Source organism: Natator depressus, chromosome 8 (assembly GCF_965152275.1).
Source record: "Natator depressus isolate rNatDep1 chromosome 8, rNatDep2.hap1, whole genome shotgun sequence".
In the NCBI taxonomy this organism is placed as follows: domain Eukaryota; kingdom Metazoa; phylum Chordata; order Testudines; family Cheloniidae; genus Natator; species Natator depressus.
This window is the reverse complement of record NC_134241.1, coordinates 7,555,673-7,576,204: the sequence shown is the minus strand read 5'-3', so window position 1 is coordinate 7,576,204 and position 20,532 is coordinate 7,555,673. Positions and strand designations below refer to the sequence as shown.

At 43.0% G+C, this 20,532-nt stretch overlaps 1 protein-coding gene across 4 annotated transcripts in view; it reads right to left on the bottom strand.

Annotated features, from left to right (window-relative positions):
- Positions 1-19,144, bottom strand: part of TBC1D9B (TBC1 domain family member 9B) — a 38,616-nt gene extending 19,472 nt beyond the window's left edge. Inside the window, exons 1-7 of one of the 4 annotated variants that reach the window (XM_074960330.1) lie at positions 18,988-19,144; positions 13,450-13,560; positions 8,183-8,301; positions 5,626-5,854; positions 4,711-4,969; positions 3,626-3,833; positions 1,052-1,264 (exon numbers count right to left, since the gene is read on the bottom strand). In XM_074960330.1, the coding sequence (XP_074816431.1) occupies positions 1,052-1,264; positions 3,626-3,833; positions 4,711-4,969; positions 5,626-5,854; positions 8,183-8,301; positions 13,450-13,560; positions 18,988-19,105 (1,257 nt within the window). In that variant the 5' untranslated portion in view covers positions 19,106-19,144. Of the gene's footprint in view, positions 1-1,051; positions 1,265-3,625; positions 3,834-4,710; positions 4,970-5,625; positions 5,855-8,182; positions 8,302-12,312; positions 12,449-13,449; positions 13,561-15,542; positions 15,595-18,987 lie in introns of those variants that run through there. The other 3 variants (XM_074960332.1, XM_074960333.1, XM_074960334.1) reach the window with 3 other exon arrangements.
- Positions 19,145-20,532: the final 1,388 nt, after the last annotated feature.

Here is a 20,532-nt window from a genome sequence, read left to right as displayed (position 1 = left end):
CAACCAATACCCCTCAACCCAGCCCTTGCAGGGACCGCTACCCAGAGTAAAAGGGAGCTCCATCTCCAAGCCCATTCTATATTTCCCCTTTCTACCCAGACTAACAAAGGCGCCAGCTGTGATGTGGAGACCTGCCAACAAAGATTAGATGGAGATGGCCAACAGGCTACTTAACAGTAGTAATGCCACTTCTGGCCACTAACCTAAAAGTAAGAAGGTCTGTATCTCATTACCAGTCCCCAGAGCTATCCATTACTTAGCTTTAAGAACTATTCTACGATCTTCAACCATAATCCATGAATGTATTAAGATTTATTGTCTCAGGCATCCTTAAGAGACCTATTGGGCCACATCCTCTGCTGTGATCAGATCTCATTGACTGTAACAAAATATGCTCCAGTATACTGGCCACTAGAGGCTACTCCAAACTGTGCCAGCTGGGGATTACCAGAGCATATTTAGCTCTGGCCACTTCCCCTGCCCACCCTGACATGTCCCTCACACCAGGAGTTGTGGAAAGGGAAGCTTTACGCTCCCTAGGGATTGTCCCATACTGAGGGTATCCCCGGCACGGGATTTAGGAGGAGGTATTTGCTCCCTTTACACTGACTGACTGTGCAGAAGGGGTACAGCGGACCAGAGAATCTAGTCTAACATTTCAGCCTCTCTCTCTCTTCCCCTGCCTTTCAAAGAAATAGATGCAGCCTACTTCCTTTCCCCTTGCCAACAGCACTCCCCCAGCATAAACACCATTTTCTCTGTGATGCTCAGGCTCTAGCTTTCTTTATCTTGAGAAATTATAATGCAACTCTAACCAATGAATGGGTAACTTCCCTAATCTGCCGAGAATAGTGATGCAAATGAGAAATTGATGTAAATAGGTCTTATTCCCACTGTTCCTCATTATAAAGACCTGAAATGTCGGAGCTTAATCAGCCTCCAGCTTTCAGAGTAGGAGTCTGATAGGAAGATGCCATTTCCTGGAGTAGACAATGCAACAAACATCTCTTTGGAAAGGTGGAAAGTCCACTCCAGAACCCTGCTCTAGTACCTCACATCCAGTGTCACTGAAGCTCCCCTTCCACTTTCTGCCACTGCCATCCGATTTCTTTGATGGTGTTCTCTGCAAGAAGTCAGAGATTCTCTGTACCAGGAAATCTCGGTCCTTCAGGTTGGCGAAGAGGAAGGTCATTTTACTTTTGGTGCTGATGGAGAGAGGGCGGGGCAAGACACTGGAGCTGTCTGCTTTCTCAACGACTGCCACCTGGAAAAGACAGTCACAGGCAATTTAGATATAGCAGGTCTCCATCATTTCCATTTGATCATTAAAAGGGACTCCGAGATGCAGGTCCAAATTTAATTTGCTATAAAACATTTATAACCTGGATTGTCCTCCAGGTATTAATTTTTGCCAACACATCAACTCCATCATCAAATCATTTAACAAGACACATGCAACACTCCATCATCAAATCATTTAACAAGACACATGCAAGATGGTCTCAGCCAGCAGCCTCTGCTGTAGCTGATGTGGTTTTTACAGGAATGATAGTGGCGCCTGTTGTGGAAAGAAGGGGGAGAAAACTGATGAAGTACCACCACAAAGAGGAGTTTACTTTGCTTTTTTAACACCTGCTTCCTCATGCCTGCCATGTGCTCTGGTTTATACAGAAAGATCGGAGGGCTTTCCTCAGTTTCCTCAGCTGAAGGACAGACCTTTCACTGCCCCCCATCAAGATGCTGAGAACCCTTTTAAATTGAAAGAATAAAAACATATGCAGTGTGAATAAGATTTTGCCTTTTTTCCCTATTTACAAAATTGAGCGTGTAAACAAAATAAGAAAATACAAGAGATTGTTTAAAAAAAATGGTTTCAGAGTAACAGCCGTGTTAGTCTGTATTTGCAAAAAGAAAAGGAGTACTTGTGGCACCTTAGAGACTAACCAAGTTATTTGAGCATAAGCTTTCGTGAGCTACAGCTCACTTCATCGGATGCAATCTTATGCTCAAATAACTTGGTTAGTCTCTCAGGTGCCACAAGTACTCCTTTTCTTTTTTTAAAAAAAATGCTACTTTTCTAGAAAAGGAGAGAGAATGCCAAGACAGAAAAGTGTGCTCACCTGCACTGGGCACAAACAGCTGTGCCCGATACTCTAACAGTAGCCCTATCTCCACTAGTACAAAACAGAGCAAGACACCCCGAAAGCTTATTTTTTATAAGAGCTACAGAAAAAATATTTTGTTGTTGTTGTTCCCCCTTCCATCTTTGTTAACGAGTTCTACTGAAGGAGCTGTGCAGATTTCATTAATGATGGCATGCAAGCAAGATGCATTTCAGTTTAATTAAAAATAGAAAAAAATCTGTTTGCCAAATGGGAACGGACAAAGTGGCATGGGGGAAAAATGCTACTTTCAAGCTGCTAAGAGGTCTCTCTTTTACAAACAGGAGAGGAAAAACAAAATCTAAAACGTAAAAAAAATAAACCAACAGTCACAATGTCCTTTGAACAGACTTTGTTAAGCACTGAAAGTTTGACTTGTCTATGGATACTTCCAGAATTGGATAAGAAACAAACTTACTAGTCAGCAGTCTCATGGTTACTGAAGAAAATATTTGCATGTGTACTCTACCTTTGCTTCCTTCCCTGTTACTCAGGTTTTGGAGACAGATTTCTCTTTCAATAGGAACTGATCTCAGTCTTTTGCTAGAATCATTGCCCATTATGAAAGAATCCCCCAGTACCTAAATAAACTGTCATTTCTGGTGAAACCATTTGGGAATCATTAGGTAAGGGATAGATAAGAAGACAGAAAACATCATATTGCCTCTCTATAAATCCATGGTACGCCCACATCTTGAATACTGTGTGCAGATCTGGTCACCGCATCTCAAAAAAGATATACTGGAATTGGAAAAGGTACAGAAAAACAACAACAAAAATTATTAGGGTTATGAAACAGCTGCCATATGAGGAGAAATTAATAAGACTGGGACTTTTCAGTTGGAAAAGAGACAACTGGGAGGGATATGATAGAGATCTATAAAATCATGACTGGCGAAAGTAAATAAGGAAGTGTTATTTACTCCTCAGAACACAAGAACCAGGGGTCACCAAATTAAATTTATAGGCACCAGGTTTAAAACAAACAAAAAGAAGTATTTCTTCACAATGCACAGTAGAGCTGTGGAACTCATTGCCAGAGGATGTTGTGAAGGCCAAGACTATAACAGGGTTCAAGAACTAGCTAAATTCATGGAGTATAGGTCCATCAATGGCTATGAGCCAAGACGAACAGGGATGCAAAACCATGCTCTGAAGTGTCCCTAGCCTCTGTTTGCCAGACGCTGGGAATGAGTGACAGAGGATGTATCACTTGATGATTACCTCTTCTGTTCATTCCCTCTGAAGCACCTGGCATTGGCCACTGTCGGAAGATAGGATACTGAGCTAGATGGACTATTGGTCTGATCCAGTATGGCTGTTCTTATGTTCTTAGCCTATGGATTAACTGTGGTCAAGAGTCAGGATTCACAACCTGTAAGCACCAGAAACACCCAAAAGCTAAAGACCAAAAGCTTGTAGTCCTGATGCATAAGTGGCTTTTCATTTTAACAGGTTCCCACCTCCCTGAGTGGAATGATGAGATGACAGGCCTCCTCTGCCTTGCTGGCAAAACAGATGTAATTGTTGGAAACAAACATCTGGCCAGTTATGTGCATCTTGTTAAATGGAGTCCACAAGGTGCAGTCTGTATGTCCATCCAGGCGTTCATCCTTGGGCAGCCGGAAGGTGGCACGGTACCAATCATTTTTGGCTCGAGCATCCAGATCTCTGGGGGGAAAAAAGAGAAGGGTAATCCCCACACTGGGAAGCATGAATGGCCTCACCCTACATTCTCAAAATCCTAAGAAGGAAACACCACAACCAAAGGTTCATTCCAGTCTCAGCGTGCAAGAGTGCCTCTCGTCTTCTCACTGTTCACTTCTCAAACTGAGATATACCACAACACCCACACATTCTCTGGAGCACAAGTACTTAAAAGATAAAACAAGGTTTCTCTTGGATGCATCTCATAAACATAAAATATACCTTACTCTCATAAATACTTTGAGAGAAATTGTCACAAGGTTGAAACAGATGGATTTAAACAACTGTACAACCTTCCATCCCAAAACAGTGGTACTATTAAAATTTGTACAATACTTTGAAGATGTAAAATGCTATAAGCATACTATGATTTTTTTAAGACCCTCACCTTTTAAAAAAGGAGATCAGAGCAGAGGATTGGGGGGAAATATAGGGATCCTGAAAGCATGCTTCTAAATAGTTGCATGCCTTACCCTTCCCCAAATGCATTACTGTACCAAAGCAGAAGGCATTGTAGATGAAGTCATCTCCAATAGAAGCAAATTCTGCTTACATGATTATTTTCAGATAGGGATCATTGAAAGTTCAGTCTATGCCTTCATACACAGGGGGAAAACTGAACTTGTCTAAAATATAGATGAATTGTACTCAGGACAAAAATGAGCATAGCTACAAGGGGGGAATGTCAGAGATTATGTAGCACCTAAAGTAATCAAGCCTTGATTCAGATTTGGGCCTCAGGTGCTAATCCATATATTACTAAATAATGTACGTCCATTCTTTGACTCTCCTGCTCCTCCCTTCCCCTCTTCCCATTTCCACTGCTGGAAGAGACACACACCTTTTAAGTGCAGAGATGTTCTTTAGAGGCTTGCTGGGCTTGGGAAGGGACTTGTCCTCCAGGAAGCCCTCGTTGTCCAATAGCTGCCGCATGGCGATATTGGCCAGCTGTTCCATCAGCTTGAAGGTCTCATTGATGTTGAGGAACATGGAGAAGTAAAGCTCGCTATCCCTGGTACTCACTTTAATGCACTCAGGGAACAGCAGTGTGGCGTTTTTTTCCAGCTGTGTCACGTCCACCCACTGGACTATCAGGGTCACTAGGGAAGCACCCAAAGTAAACACACCAATTACAATGTGATGCAAAACACACATAGCCAGTAGGAGAGAAGTCAAAGCAGCAAGCAAGACTTACTATTTCTTTTCCCACTCTTGGGCAATTTTTTTTCTTCCCAAGTGCTTCACCATAAAGAAAGCACTGTCTGACAATAACTGGTCTATGAAACAATACTGGATCCCACCTGAATGTTGCCGAATTAGTGCATACTCCTAATTATATCTCCTCAGGTTTTCATATCTCATCCATAGCAGATAACTACGGGCAACAGAGTAACTCCTGAGGCAAATGCCATCAAGATCTCAAAACTCCAATAAAGAACCGCAAACAGCACTAGGTTAATGCGAACGAGGAACCTTTTAGTTTGCGTCCGCAGCGTAAACATGTGGGAGTTACAGGGAAGTGCAGACATTGCCACAGGCTTCTAGATCACTTTAGGTGCTTTTGAGAATTCTACCCATAAAGTCATGGGAAAGCTAGATGACAAGTGTAAGTGGGACCTGAAGGCTGTGTGCTGGGGCTAAAAGAAGATTCCCATGGGGAAAAAAAATTAAAAACAGCCAAAAAAGCCCACACCAATGATCAACTATATCAAGGGGGAAGTGGCAGACAAGAGCACATAGCAAGCTGATAACTTACCTTCTTTGCCCAGCAGGAAGGAGTAGAAACAGAGGTGATTGACAGTAAGATATAGCCAGCCCTGCCTTGGAACACGCCCTTTCCAGTAGCTGCAAGAATAGTAATTGACTAGCTTCTCCACCTCAGGCATTCCAAACTGTTTTCGCATCTTGAGTTCAGCCTCCTTAAATTTACCTGGATCCTCTTCACCCAGGGGCTGCTGATTCTTGTTCTCTTCAGCAATAATGCCCTGAAGGGAGAGGAGAGGATGATGGAAAGTGGAAAAATCAGTACTGCCTTCACTTACAGTGTTAAAGTAGCACAATCTCAGAGACAGAGAGAAAGAACATGGCAAGGGAATCAGCACCAGATCCAGGTTAAAGGCAAAACAAAGACATTTAATAAGAACAACAAATCAGAACCTGTGCCTGAACACACACTGAAAGCTAGTGTCCATAAATAACATCTCAGTGACCTTCTCATGACTGGCCTAGTAACTCAGAGTTAGCACTCTATACTGCCATGCAGGAGACCTGAGGTGAATTCCTAGTACTGCTGAAGAGTAAGCATGCTCCCTAGAGGGCTTGGAGTTCCATAGACAGCACCAATGGGCGTTAAAGAGAGCTCTGTCCTATCCTGTTTAACCATAAGGAAAAGACTGACAGTAACCCAAGAGTTGTGGGAAACAGGCAAGGAATCTGACAAAGATACAAAGGAGTCTCAAGAAAAACAATTTTTCACAGTCACAACTAACAATGATGTCTTGATGTTTCGTTTTCTAGATTACAGTAACAAGTCACTCCTACTTTATGGAGATTTTTATCTCCCCTTTCAATACCATTTTAAAAAACTACCATTGACTTACAGTGACACTATGGGTCTGATTTTCAGAGACAACAAGCAACTACAACTTACATAACTTCAATGGGAGTTACATGTTCTCAGGACCTCAGAAAAATAGACCCTATCAGACTTGATAGGTTAAAATATAAAGAGCTCTCCTTGATAATGGTCCACAACTTGCACTTCCTACACTGAAAATCAAGTATTCCCCCCACTTTAAAAAATTCAAATTCAACAGCTAAGACACTGAAAAATAAGCTGCCTCTGTGTTACCAATATCCAGAAGCATACACCAATTTGTGACTCAGAAATGTGTGGCATTTTCATATTTCTATTTGAAGGATTTTTTTGGAACATTCACATATCTATATTAAGGATAGGATGACTCTAAGAATAGATCAGTTCCTTAGCTTATCAGTGCATACAGTGTCCTTTTCAGCAAGCACAGCTGCCCTTCTCTGTTAGACAGTCAGCAGCCTGGATGGCAGAGCCACTGCCTGGGTAATGGTACTGTTTCCAAGCTGCCCATGTTAATTATTTCTTGCTCCTATCACCTCCATCTCTCTAGAGGATGGATCATCACATCAGCTCCTAGCATCATTCTCAAATCTACAATCTAGTTTATAAACAGCTTGATTTTCAACTTTTAGAAATGTGGATACAACTTTATCTATGGCTGGACCTACAACTATGCCTCCCTCTACCAAACCAAAATACAGATAACATATTCCACCCTAGACTTCAGGCAAAGGCCAAAATAAGGAAGGGGAGCTTTGCACTGCTTCCAAAGCTTAACTTTGGGCACTACCAGGAAAGCAAATTCCAGAGTTAAAGGCCCTTCACCAAAAAAGCCAGCAACCCATGGTCATTTGGATCTAGGGACTGACAGTGAAGGCACAACAACCAAGTTCAACTGTTGCTATAAAACACAAGGGAAGAGGAAATCTCAGAAAATGACGACCCAGATCATCTAGGGAATTAATAATCTATATCAACATGCTGAGACAAAAGCACTGTTTCTGACATTCTCAGGCTGTCTTTACTACTATAATATTCCTAGTGAGAAACTGTCAAAGTCAGGCATTCAGAGACCTGGTCCATCCACCTCCTTCACGGTCTTTACTAATTGGGCAAAAGCTGACTCTACCCTCATCACACCAGGAGGGCAAGATTACTTACTCAGTCTCCCAAAAAAATCGAAGGCCCCACCCACTTACAGTTCAAATTGACTCTTCTTAGTTAACCCCTCAACCAGCAAAGATACTAATGTGTGTTTGAAACAGAGCACAGTGGGAATTAGGATACAATCACTTTACACCAGAGACAGATACTGGATAGTCCTAGTAGGAAAAGTGCATTGTTTACAGGCTAGAATTATCTGGTGACAAACATGGGGGAGGTCAGAGCAGTGCAAGGTGGTCCTCTTGCTTCTCTCTGCCAAAGATACAGCTCACTGGGATAAAGTCCGACAGGCAGCAGGTTTTATTGAGTTATTGCACTAGGAGAATTCTCAAAGGCAGGCTGCTCTTTGAGATCTGCCCTTTTCACATGATTGCTACTGCAGTAATAACATAGTACTGATAAAACCATATAAGTTATATGAAGATCTGAAGCATACATATGTCCAGAGAAGGGTGAAGATGGAAATATCTATAGGGAATTTTTTTCCCCTCCAACAGGTAAAAAATCTCAACACCACCTCCCCATGACCTGCAGGGAAACATGTGCCCCTTACATGTATCTTGCCCTTTATGAAAGTGGTGATGTCGTCCTCATTATCAAAGATGGAGAGGGTCTGCAGCAAGTTATTTTCTAGCCATTCCCAATGCTTTGTGATCTCCTTACGAGATGAGCCTAATGGGGGAACAAATAGGAAATAGTCAGAACACCATTCTTCTTGCAAGTTCACAGTAGGAAACAAATAAAAGCATCACTGCAGAAAACAGTGTGCAGGGCACCTGTAACCAGTCAACTACACCCATGCTAGGGAGTCATTTAAAAAAATAATATATTGAAAGTCAAGCTGTTGTCACCATTGCCAGGTCCTCCTAGAAGCGATGAGCAGCACTTTCTCTTGACAGCCACGCACACTATAGGTCAGCCTGTCTGCAAGTGTACAAGTCCCATTTTTCTCCAAATCACACAGCTTGGAAAAGTTTTCTTTATTCTTAATTAGTATTTTACACTCTGTAGAATATTAGGAAAACATTATACAAACTAATTTCAGAAAAATAGGACTTGCTGGATCCCTGCAGTTTGACGCTATTCTCCAATGCTGTGTGTGACTGCCAGGAGAGAGCAGATGGACCTGAAATAAACAAACAAGGCAAATGTGAAACATTCACATTTGAAATGCTGCTGTGCTGTTTATTTGGGACGTTTGGCACAATTTATTTATTTCAAAAGAAGCTTGTTTGTCAATCACTTTAATGCTACATCAGCAAGTTTCAAGTCTTAAAATCCCCTTTCATGCTGGAGCAAATTAGGAGGAGGGGACATTTCTACACAAAGGGTAGCTGGCCAGTGGTTTTGTTCCTTTAGCTATTTATTTCAGAAATTTACATTTTAGTAAGAGATTTCTCCCTTTCCACCCAGGCTCAACTTTGCATTCAAGTCAGAACCATGGAGCAATGGAAATGGTTATGTCAGATATTCATTGTTATAACTTCAGAGCAGTATGAAAGCAGAGACGATAGCGGAAGCCTTCACAGAAAAACTAAGAACTTTGGTAGTTAGCAGATAAAGTAAGAAATATAATGAAATGCAACTGAAAGATGAATCAATTTATGTTTAAGTCTAAAACGTTTGTAAACTTCCTCCTCAATTAAATTCCAGTAAGTTCTAAAATCCTACTTCAATTATGTACAGGACTCACTCCCAATTGAAAACAGAATAGAAATGAGATTCCTAAAAATGTGTAGGTGAACATTTCAATTGTTTTAATGACACAGCATCCATCCTACCAAGAAATTTCTATGCAGGCAAAGAAGCCCCTGTGTAGAACTGATCAATGAAATTGTTTTTAATTGTTCACTTTATTCATATAACTTCATAAGCAAAGTTTTATAAATGAAACTACATTCATTCATAAAACCAGTTACCCCAATAACTGGCTAATTGAGTTTCACTTTCAATCCACTTGCTGCTTAAATCTCTGAAACTTACACTGTTTCAACATTGTAACTTCTGCTCACTGTTTGTCATTCATTATACTTATCTATATTGTAACTTCTGTTCACTGTTTGCCATTTCTTAAACTTGTCCATCTTGTAACTCAAATTCCATTTTAACTTGTCCCAAACGCCATTTTAAAATGCTCACTTCATTTTGTAAAAGCTTGCTGCAACCTTCATTTTTGCAAAACCCTGCTGTAATCTTATTAGTTTAGATGTGTGAATGAGGTATGTATGGATAATGGAATTAACCTCCAGCCCCTGCCTGTCCTGATGAAATAAAGTGTAAACAACCCAACGGCTGAAGATGCAGACAACAGCCCTGACAAAGTAAAGAGGAGTCCATCCTCAAAAGAAAAGAACAAAAGTACAATTGAAGAAAGATCAAAGCCAGGTCCTAGGCTGAAAGTCATGTCTGCAATTGACGGGTGATCAATCACACCGGACCCAGAGGCAGCGTGACACAGCAAGACCTATAGACTCTGGATTCAAACTAAAGCCTACAAAAAGGATGGGTGAGATGGAAGACTTTGGAGGGTAACATTCTGCTGCCAATATGGAAGGGCATTGGTGCATGCCCAACAGAGACCCAGCTCTTCCTTGTGCCCGGCTTTCCTGGCCAGTTAGCCGCCACAAGCTACGAACCCAAGCCACGAACTCAAGCTACATTCAGGACTGGTAACTATACAGCAGCTGCAGAACCTTTGTGTGTGTGTATGAACGAACCTGTGAACGAATGTGAAACTGAATGAAATGTTATAGCTATAACTGACTGCCTACTATGATTCTTTTCGTATTCACAATAAATGTGACATTTTGTCTTATCCCCTTTAATAAGATCCTGCTGGTTTTTATTTCATTGGTATAACACCTGCACCAGGGTTGATGAAAGAAAGGGGGCGAAGGGGCGTCAAGGGAAGATACAAAGCTTCCTGAAGCTCCTACTCTACACAAGGTTTATTTCTTACCTTGTTAAGAGGCAACCTCGGCAACAAATGAGTCACAGCTGAAAGGTCTATAGTTGGACACCTAACAATGAAACTACCCCAGCTTGTCTGTGGTTACACAAAGCAAAACAAACCCAAGATCTGAAACCAGAAACTAGAATCAGCAAGAAATACTGCTCAGGGGACCATGAATTTTGTCTTCACTAGGTCAATGGAGTATAGACAAATATACACAAAGCCAGGAGGAAAGAAGAAGTTTACCGGCAGCCTAACTTTAACCATTGATACATGTTTTGAAACTACAAGTATCACACAATCTTAAATGACTTATTCTAAAGGCACCTGAGTATCTGCTTGGTGCCTTGGACTTGGAGGAAGCATAGTGTTTATAACATGGGAATGAATCTGGAATTCTGTTTTTTTTCCAGGAGCTCGAGTTCTTGCTGTGTGACTTTAAAGGAACTTGACCCTTAATTATCGTTTGAGATCTTTCTATGAAAGACACTAGAGTCATGCAGAGTATTATTGTTCCATACGTAGCACTATGTTACAAGAATGTTAGGACTTTACAGTTAATCACTCAATAATCAAGGACAAAAGTTGAGGTTGCATATACAACTATAACTCTGTCCACTCATATTTATACCATATCACGTTATTTCAATCTCAACTAGAGCACCTTATATATACTATTTTTACAACCTTAAATATACATATGTAATAACATCTTGTAATTTTCTTCATTCTTTTTTCTTACATCAATATAAAAACCCTGTAAATAAAGATGTCTTCTCTCTAAAGTATATATTTTAATCATTTTATCAGCAACCAAATACTTGCTATATATTTCATTTTAGCCCACAAAACTGCATTCCTTAGAGGTAATTCAAGGATTAAAGTAGTTAACTCAGAAGCTAATTGTGACCCTGATAAACCAACTCAGGCCAGAGCCGTAGGCCAATTCACTTGTGTGTGAATATCAAAGGAGTTAAATGGATTAGTATATATTTAGGCAGAATAGAACAGGGCAGAATAAGTGAATGAGAAGACTGAGAACCCCAGAATTATTCTGGGTAGCCCTGGAAAAAACTTTTGGGAAACTGGCAGTCTATCACATCACTGCCACAATTTGGAGTTACAAACAATGGTTTACCTACTTTAAGCTCTCAATAACTCTGATTCCTTTTCTAGAGAATAAACCTTTAGTTAGTTTACTAAAGAACTGGCTGCCAGTGTTGTCTTTGGTGTAAGATCCAGAGTACCAACTGATCTGGGGGTAAGTGATTTTGGGACTGGGGAGAAACCTGATGTGGTGTGATTTTTGGTTTTAATAACCTTTTATCACAAAGTTCAGTTTGTCTGCATGGCAAGATAGGCTGGAGAGGCTAAGGGGACTGACTGTGACTCCATGGTAAGACTACTACAATGATCCAGGAGTTCACATTTTTTACTAGCTTGGTGAAATCTCATTATAGAACATACCACCAGTTTGGGGTGTCTGCCCTTGTTTTCTGACAGCCTTCCCAGAGATAGTCACTCTCAGTGGTGAGGCACGCCAGACAGCGTGATACTAATGTTGTTGCCCATGCACTTTACATTCTTCCTTAGATGCAGGGCTCCATGCATAATGAGATTCTGAGGCTAGTTGCACAATTTACTGTTGTCACATTGGTATATAAATCCCAATTTGCATCATGTACATCCATAAAAATGTTGCTTCCTTCTGCTCTGAGTTTCTCACCCACCATTTTGCTTTCCTGCTTTCTTCCTGTATCTTCTTCCCCACAAATGGGAGCTGATGGGTTTCTGTGGAGGAACGCAGCAGTTCTAAGCTTCTCCACTCCTGTAGGCTTTAAGCAGCTCTACAGGAGAGACTGCGTGGCCATCTGGAGGAAGGAGGGGAACAGGGGCAGAAACTGATATTTGTGGGATCAGAGGGAGATTATTTTTAGGCTCACATTTTACTTCCCTACAGCAAAGATTTCCCATCATACACTGGTCAATCTGACCCATAAGGTTGAATTGAATACAATTTTCTCCTCATCAGTGGGTAGGACTTAAAGCCTCTCAATAAGCAAACTTCTCTATCAGATATAACTTGGTAGACAATGTTTGTACTTCACGGTCCAAGAGACACAGACAAGGCTTTCATCTTGGGGCCAAAAGACCAAACACATCGAGACACTTGATCATAGCCTTTAAAAGGGCATATTATCCAACTCATACCTGGCCTTGTGCAGTAAGGAATGGTAAGATTCCAGTACAGCAATGGTGCTTTACAAGTACAAGGGATGCAGATGATATGTGGGGCTGGAGTTCTCATTACGTTTTGTTAAAGGAAAAATCACGCACTAATTATAATTAGGCTGGAAAGGACTAAGCCACGACAATATAGTAAAGAGATAATCATGGGTATTGATCAGAGCCCTGAATAACCTTCATTTCCCCATTTTTGTACATGTTCCCATTTTGTGCTTTGCTACCAATGAGCACATCATAGCACAGTAGTTGCCCTGCCACAGGAGTCCTCAGTAAACCCAGTTAAATTCTCAAATTATTGCCCCTGCATGCGTACATACACGCACACCTCAGAGGAGGGAGAATCCACACAACCTCTGAAGAAATTAAAGCTCTCGCTGAGAGTTCACAGGACCTCAGATTTTGGAGCTCAGCCAGTTTTAGCAACCCATATTGCTTGGAAGTTTGACTTAAGAGCTGTCAAGGTTCTTAATGAATTGGTTCACATCACAAAAAAGTTGTGGACACATTAAAAATCCATAACTCCTGTGACAGTTGTAACATTCAGCCTTAGTATAACTCACTGTTTGAATGGTGCAACGATATGTATGCAGCCACCTGCCAGTAATCACAGTAGTACCTACCACATGCCACTGCCCAATAGATTTGCGAGTCCTGAGTCTGGTGCAGGATCCGGTAAGGGGCGACTCTAGCACTGGAATCCAAAACCACATCGAGGGTTCCCACAAGCAGACCTAGGAAACAAAAGATGTGAAGATAAATAAAGTGAGTCACTGATAAGAGAGTTGGGGTAAGGAGAAATGTAGTCTCAAATGGATGGTGGAAGCAATATGCATGACCCCTTGGCATTCCTAAGGGACAGGTGAGCAATGGTGTTTCAGTCTTGGAAGAGGGTGTGGTGAGCATCCAGTCATAGGAGCAAACAAATTATCTGTACTGAATAGCTACAGCTCACTGTTAATAACTTCATAGTTAAGACTGCATTCAGATGTCCATTATAAGCCTCAAGGTAACACTCTCCCTTTAAACTTTCTTTGGAAGGAGATGTTCCTATGAAAGTGTTTGTAATTAACACACAGGAAAGAATTCTTCTGGAGATATTCAAGTCTAAGATAAGTAATTTTCAAATGGCAAGCACTCAAACCATAAGCCCTCTTTGAAAAATATAAATAAAGTTTTTAGGGGTGGAGACCAGTTCCCAACACGGAGAATACTTTTGGGTAGTTCCAGAGAGTTTTCATTGAACTAAAACTAAAACATTATTAAAAGAACCAAAAGTTATACATCCTAAAGATTTCATATTCTTATAAAATGAGGAGAGATTTTAAGGATGACAAAATCCAAAAGTAATACAGCAGAGGATTTTTGTAGGCCACAGCTTTCAGTGCCACCTTTGCAAGCAGCAGCTAAGATGATAAACTCAACCATTGTAGGACCAAATAGAGAGAAATACCTGAGCAAATACTAGCAAAAGCCAATGCTCGCAGGTCTCGGTGACATTTCTAGAAGGCATATTTGATTTAATCACTTCTTAAATTAGCAATTTAGATGGGAGTGGGGTCAGATTGCACAAGCAGAGAAGTCTTTGGTATGAACAGTATGAAACTGTACTAAAATAAGGAAAGTACTTTTGGAACTAAATATTGATAACACTGGGGATAGCAGCCAGAAAAGGGGGGGGAGGGGAAACCTGTTTGGTTTTGTGGTTTGGTTGTTTGTTAAACTGATGCTAAATCTGAATGTTAAAAGGTGATCCTCTTTCTATCAGAAGATGTTACAGAATTCCCTTCCAGGTTACAGAGGGATCAGGAGCCTAACAACTTCCCTCACTCCTATCACAAGAAAGAATGAATCCTCAGGCTGCAAGGCAAAAGAAAACTTATTTTTTGTGACTTACAGACTCCCACCCACAGGATGCGGAAGGACTTTGCCACAATTCAAAAAAGCACATAAGCACATGCTTAGTTCATCCCTATTTAGGACACTTAAGCACATGTTTAAAGTTAAGCTCTTGCTTCAGTGTTGACCTGAACATGGATGTTTTTCTGAATTGCCGACTTCATGCTGATCTAAAGAGATTTTATGGAGTTTTCACTTCCTCCTAACTTCAGAGTGAAATTTCAAGCCAAAACATTTGTCTTGATGATTTTTACATCCCAGAAATCATTTTTTTGAAAATGATTGAAGAGGATAAAGTGAAACTCTCTGAGAACTTTGATACTGATTCAAAAGATTAGATAATGGTTAAAATTTATCTCCTGCAATGCTACTGAATAGCACTAAACTGGTTTATCACTTACTCTATTACATATAACCAGTACAAGAGGCTTCAGCATTTGTAAATTTATACTCTTCATTTTTGATAGCTGCCAGTCTCCCTAGCAATATATACTACATGAGTACTGAAATAAATGTAACAACTCCCGCAACCCCCCCCCCCCAAAAAAAAAACCCAACTAGAGACAAGAATCATTTAAACACAAATTCTAAATTAGCTGCCTGCAAGCTCTATATTTGAATACACAGGTAATGGAAATTGTTTTGGGTAATTTTTTAACTAGATACAAATTAGTTGTCTCCTCCCACTGCTAAGAGGATATGCTTGTTATACTATTATGAAAATTTTAAAGAAATAATCATATTTGGAAAAAATTCTAACAGCCATTGTATTTTTTCTGTAAAGCTTAACTTAAAAACTTAATATAATTGTTGGTACCAGGTCTACTTATTTTAGGGTTTGCTGCCGTGTCCATCACCATAGAATCTATACATCTCATAGATATATTACATCCACATTGCAAGGTCACTCATTAACTTGAAAGAATTTTCTGCTCTTCTTTCTGCTTGAGAGATAATATTTTAGTGTTCAACTTTAAATATGGTAATTTGCACCTAGAGCGGGGGAAATTTTTCATCCAACACTTGTTTTTTTTTTTGCTAAAAACCACAGCTTCAGATTGACTACACACTTTGTGAATTTGTATCAAATTCACCAAATTGTTTTGGTCAGAGGAATGGGGCAGGGAGGGGAGAAATCAGAAAAAAAATTAAAATGGTTTGTTTTAACATTTTTAAAATGAAACATTTCAATTCAAAACAACTTTTAAATAAAATTTAAGTAAAATTTGAAACAAAACAGGTTAAAAAATGAACTGTTTCAGGTTCGATCCAAAAGGAAAATCTTCTGACATTTTTGGTTTGCCAAAAATTCTTTTTCTGGGTCAACCCAAAACAATATCCCCTCCCCTCCACTGTGTCAGTTTGGGGAGCAAACTGAATAGTTAGTTATTTGCACCATATTTCTATATGTTATATTATGTATATACATCAGTAGATGATAATTAATTTTGTAATGTCCTCATCATTTTAATGTTCTCCTGTGGTTGAGGAACTGGACTGGGATCCAAGAGATCTTGGTTCAGTTTCCACATATGCCCAAAATTTCCTGTGTGAACTTGGGCAAGTCACTTAATCTCTTGTGTCTCAGTTCCCCATCTGTAAAATGTAGATAATACTACTTCCTTTCTCCCACCCTTTGTCTGTCTTGTCTACTGAGGCCCTGATCCTGCAAGTGACAGGGCAAGAGTAGACCATTAGGTTCACACATGCTATCAACTGCAAGATTAGAGCCTTATCCTATAAACTCTTGGGGCATGGACAGTCTCTTACAGTCCATACATACAGTACCTAGCACAATGGGTGCCTGATTTTGGTGTAGATGCTTTGCACGTATTTGTACAAATTGGTTAACAGAATATTAGTGTTTAAAATAAAAGACTACTTTCTCTAAATACTTGCCACGACTGAGTGCCAAGTGTGTACAATTTACATATGGCATATCGGACTGAAAACATTAAATGCTATTGTGCTCAAACTTTTAAGAGCGCAAGTACTTAATTGACTCAGTCATAACCCTATGTTCTTCTATTCCCCCAAAACATTCAGATGCGCTGAACAAGGACAGTGCCTATCTGTAGCTTCTAGAGGTCTAGGGCTTCAAAGACAGCCACTATCCTTTTTAGATGTTAAAAAAAGTTTGCACTGGAACCAAATTGGCTTGTAGGTTCAGTCACTTAATTGCTCGAGTTTAAATGTTAAAACTTTCAGGAAATCCACAGCACCAGAGATACATCTATTCTTATAGCTTCTTTTTGAAAACAGGAAATTCCAGCATAAAAAAAATATAATTAAGACTATTCAAATAACTGATATACACTATATAAACAAAATAAAAACCCCTCGCTTTTAAACATTGTGGAAAAATGCACAACTACAGCAATTTATGTAAATATTACATCATCTTATATTGAATACATTTGATTAACTAGTGTTGACATGTAAAAACTGACTATACATTTCACAAACTAGCTTAAATGTGACCTATACATTTTGCATTATTTACATAACTAATTCTGCATTTCACATAATGAAAGTTGTATGTATTCTATTGAGGGATGTTTTAAAAGTGATTGCACACATTGATTTTTGATCATAGTTAAACCCTTTATGATCACTTCCGTCACTACACTTTATACCCAAATCTGGCACACACAAATAAAATGAATAATTCTCACTGACCAGTAAACAACGTCAATTTTGCGACTGTAACAAAATCTTCATAACTATAAAGTCTAAACCAACTGCATCCATCACAAAACTCTCTCTCATAGTGCACATTAAAACTATAATACCTTTCTTGTACTCATATAAAGGCTGCCAATCATACAAATCCACAGAAAGGAAGATACTCTAGCAAGTCAAGACTACATGAATATCATACAAACAACCATCTTTTCCCATGCAGAAAAAAATAATTCCATCTACTTCTATTATTGTTATTTATATTGTGATAGCTTCTAGAAGCCCCAGTCATGACCCAGGATCCGATTGCATAGGGCCCCGTACAAACAGAACAAAAGGATGGTCCCTGTCCCAAAGAGTGTCTAATCTAAGTATAAGAGGCAATGCGTGGATACAGACAGAGCAGCACAAAGAAACAATATTGGTGAGCATGACAGGCAGTGGTCACAGCAAACCAGCGGCCTAACCTTTGTCATGATTTTTGTAGGTGTTATGGCAAAGGAGAGTTTTAAGGCGGAAGGAGGGCAATGAAATGGCTTTGCTGATCTTTACAGGGAACTTCTCCCAAGCATTATTGCCATCACAACATATAGCAGTGACACATGGCAACTTACCAAGACAGATATGCAAAAGCTGGATGCATTTCATCACAAATGTCTGAGAAGAATATTGGGAATAACACAGAGAGAGAGGAAGACGAATGAAGAAGTCAGAAAAATTACTGGACAAAGCACCCTCTCACAAATAATCTACAAAAGAAGACATCACTGGCTGGGACATGTGCTGAGATTGAAAAAAGAACGCTTACCAAAGATCGCCCTTGAATGGAAGCCAGAAAATGCAAGAAGAACGAGAGGAAGACGGCGAATAACATGGAAATGAACAGTTCTGAACAACATAAAGCACCTGAACATGAAACGGGAGGATTTGGAGAGAAGGGCAGCTGACAGGCAAGGATGGCAAATGTGGGTAGCCCACCGTGCAGCAAAGCAGGGGATGGACTGAGGTCTAAGGTCAGGGCTCCCAAGCGTGAGGCGGGGCAGCCAAAGAGAACACGTAAAGGCGCCGGTTTAGAAATTTAACAAGCCTACGATCCATGCACCTGGGCCTACCTGCCCTACCTAACTGGGGAGGGGAACAGCCCCTAAACGCACACTGGGGATCACTGCAGAGCTCAGCTCATGTCGCTATTTGCCTGTCAGTCTTGTCGCTCACCAAACACACGCACCTTGCAAGCGAGGGGGGTCTACGCGTGAGGGGAGCCAGACCCGGGACCCTTATGGCCACAAATAAGGCAGAGGGACCCCGCCCCATGGGGACCCTACCGGGCGGCCCTCATGACCCTCGCCCTGCCTAGGATCCTTATGGGCAGGAAAGGGGCGGAGAAGGGATCCCTCCCCCCCGGCGCCCTGTCCCGGGCCTGGCGCCCCTCACCCCGCCTGGGGGCGCCCCGGGCTCCCCTGTCAGGCCAGCCCCAGGCCCGGCTCCCGCACCCCTGCGGCCGCCTGCCCCGCCCTCTCGGCCGCAAGCAACCATAGGACCACCCCGGCCTCGGCCCCGGGTCCCGCCCGGCCCCTCACCCGTCAGGCCGCCCCCCTTGCCGTGGCCCCGCCGCCGCTGCAGCAGGAAGAAGGGGTTGGCCCGCTCGGTGACCCAGAGCGCGCTGGCCAGCAGCACCTCCTCGGGGCCCAGCCACATGGCGCCGGCTCCGCTCCGCGCTGGGCCAGGCCGCCGGCTTCGGGCAGGGGGAGCGGGCTCGGCCGGGCCGCGCACGGGCGCGTCACTGGGGCCGCGCGCGGCCCGCGGCTGGAGCTGAGGAGACGGGCCGAGCCGACTCAGCTCAGCCCGCGCAACCGAGGGGGCGGCGCCCTCTGGCGGCCCGGCCGGCTCACGCCAGCGGCACGTCTCCGCTGGCGGACAGGAAGGGAGTTGGCCGCTCGGGGCCGCCTCCATCCCCGAGCCCCGGGGAACAACTCCCCTGCCCCGCGCGTCACAGACCCTCCCCCACCCCCGGGGAACGGACCTCCCGTGCCGCAGAGACCCTCCCCCACCCCCGGGGAACGGACCCCCCCCATGCGTCAGAGACCCTCCCCCACCCCTGGGGAACGGACCCCCCGGCGCGTCAGAGACCCTCCCCCACCCCCGGGGAACGGACCCCCCCGCGCGTCAGAGACCCCCCCCGTGGAACGGACCTCCCGTGCCGCAGAGACCCTCCCCCACCCCCGGGGAACGGACCCCCCCCGTGCGTCAGAGACCCTCCCCCACCCCTGGGGAACGGACCCCCCTGCGCGTCAGAGACCCCCCCCGTGGAACGGACCTCCCGTGCCGCAGAGACCCTCCCCCACCCCCGGGGAACGGACCCCCCCGTGCGTCAGAGACCACTCCCCGCGCCGCAGAGACCCTCCCCCACCCCTGGGGAACAGACCCCCCTCATGTGGCAGAGACTGCCCTGCATAGACCCACCCCCAGGGAAAGGACCCCCCTGTGCATCAGAGACCCCCACCCCGCGGAACGGACCCCCCGTGCTGCAGAGACCCTCCCCCACCCCCGGGGAATGGACCCCCTCCGTGCGTCAGACACCTCGCCCGTGGAACAGACCCCCGTGCCACAGAGACCCTCCTGCGGGGAACAGCCCCTCTGCCCTGTGACACAGACGCCATCCTCCCACCACCTGGGTGGAATGGCCCCTCTCCCTAATGCCAAGACAGCGATCACCCCCAGGGGAATAGCCCCCAAAGTGCCACACAGAGATTACCCCCTCCTGCCTCCATCCCTTTACAGGGGACTAGCCCTTTCCCCAGAACCACAACAGAGGTTGCCCATGGTGTGCCAGCTCCACCCCACCCCAGAGAATAGGGAGTCCCCGCCACAGCCTCCAGCTCCTAAACCCCCTGCTTCCTCCCCTGCTTAATGTTGCCAACCCTAAGCACTCAAATATTAGGATTTAGGCCCACCCCCCAAATCATGAATGTTGTTCATAAAATAATCAGGGTCTTTTATATTTGCCTTCTGGTGTCTGAACCTGTAGGGTGCACTCAGGACATGTTTTCAGGCTTTTCTCCCTCACCATGAGGTTTAAAAAGTTACTTTCTGTGAAACAAAAGCTGAGATTCCCATTGCAGTCA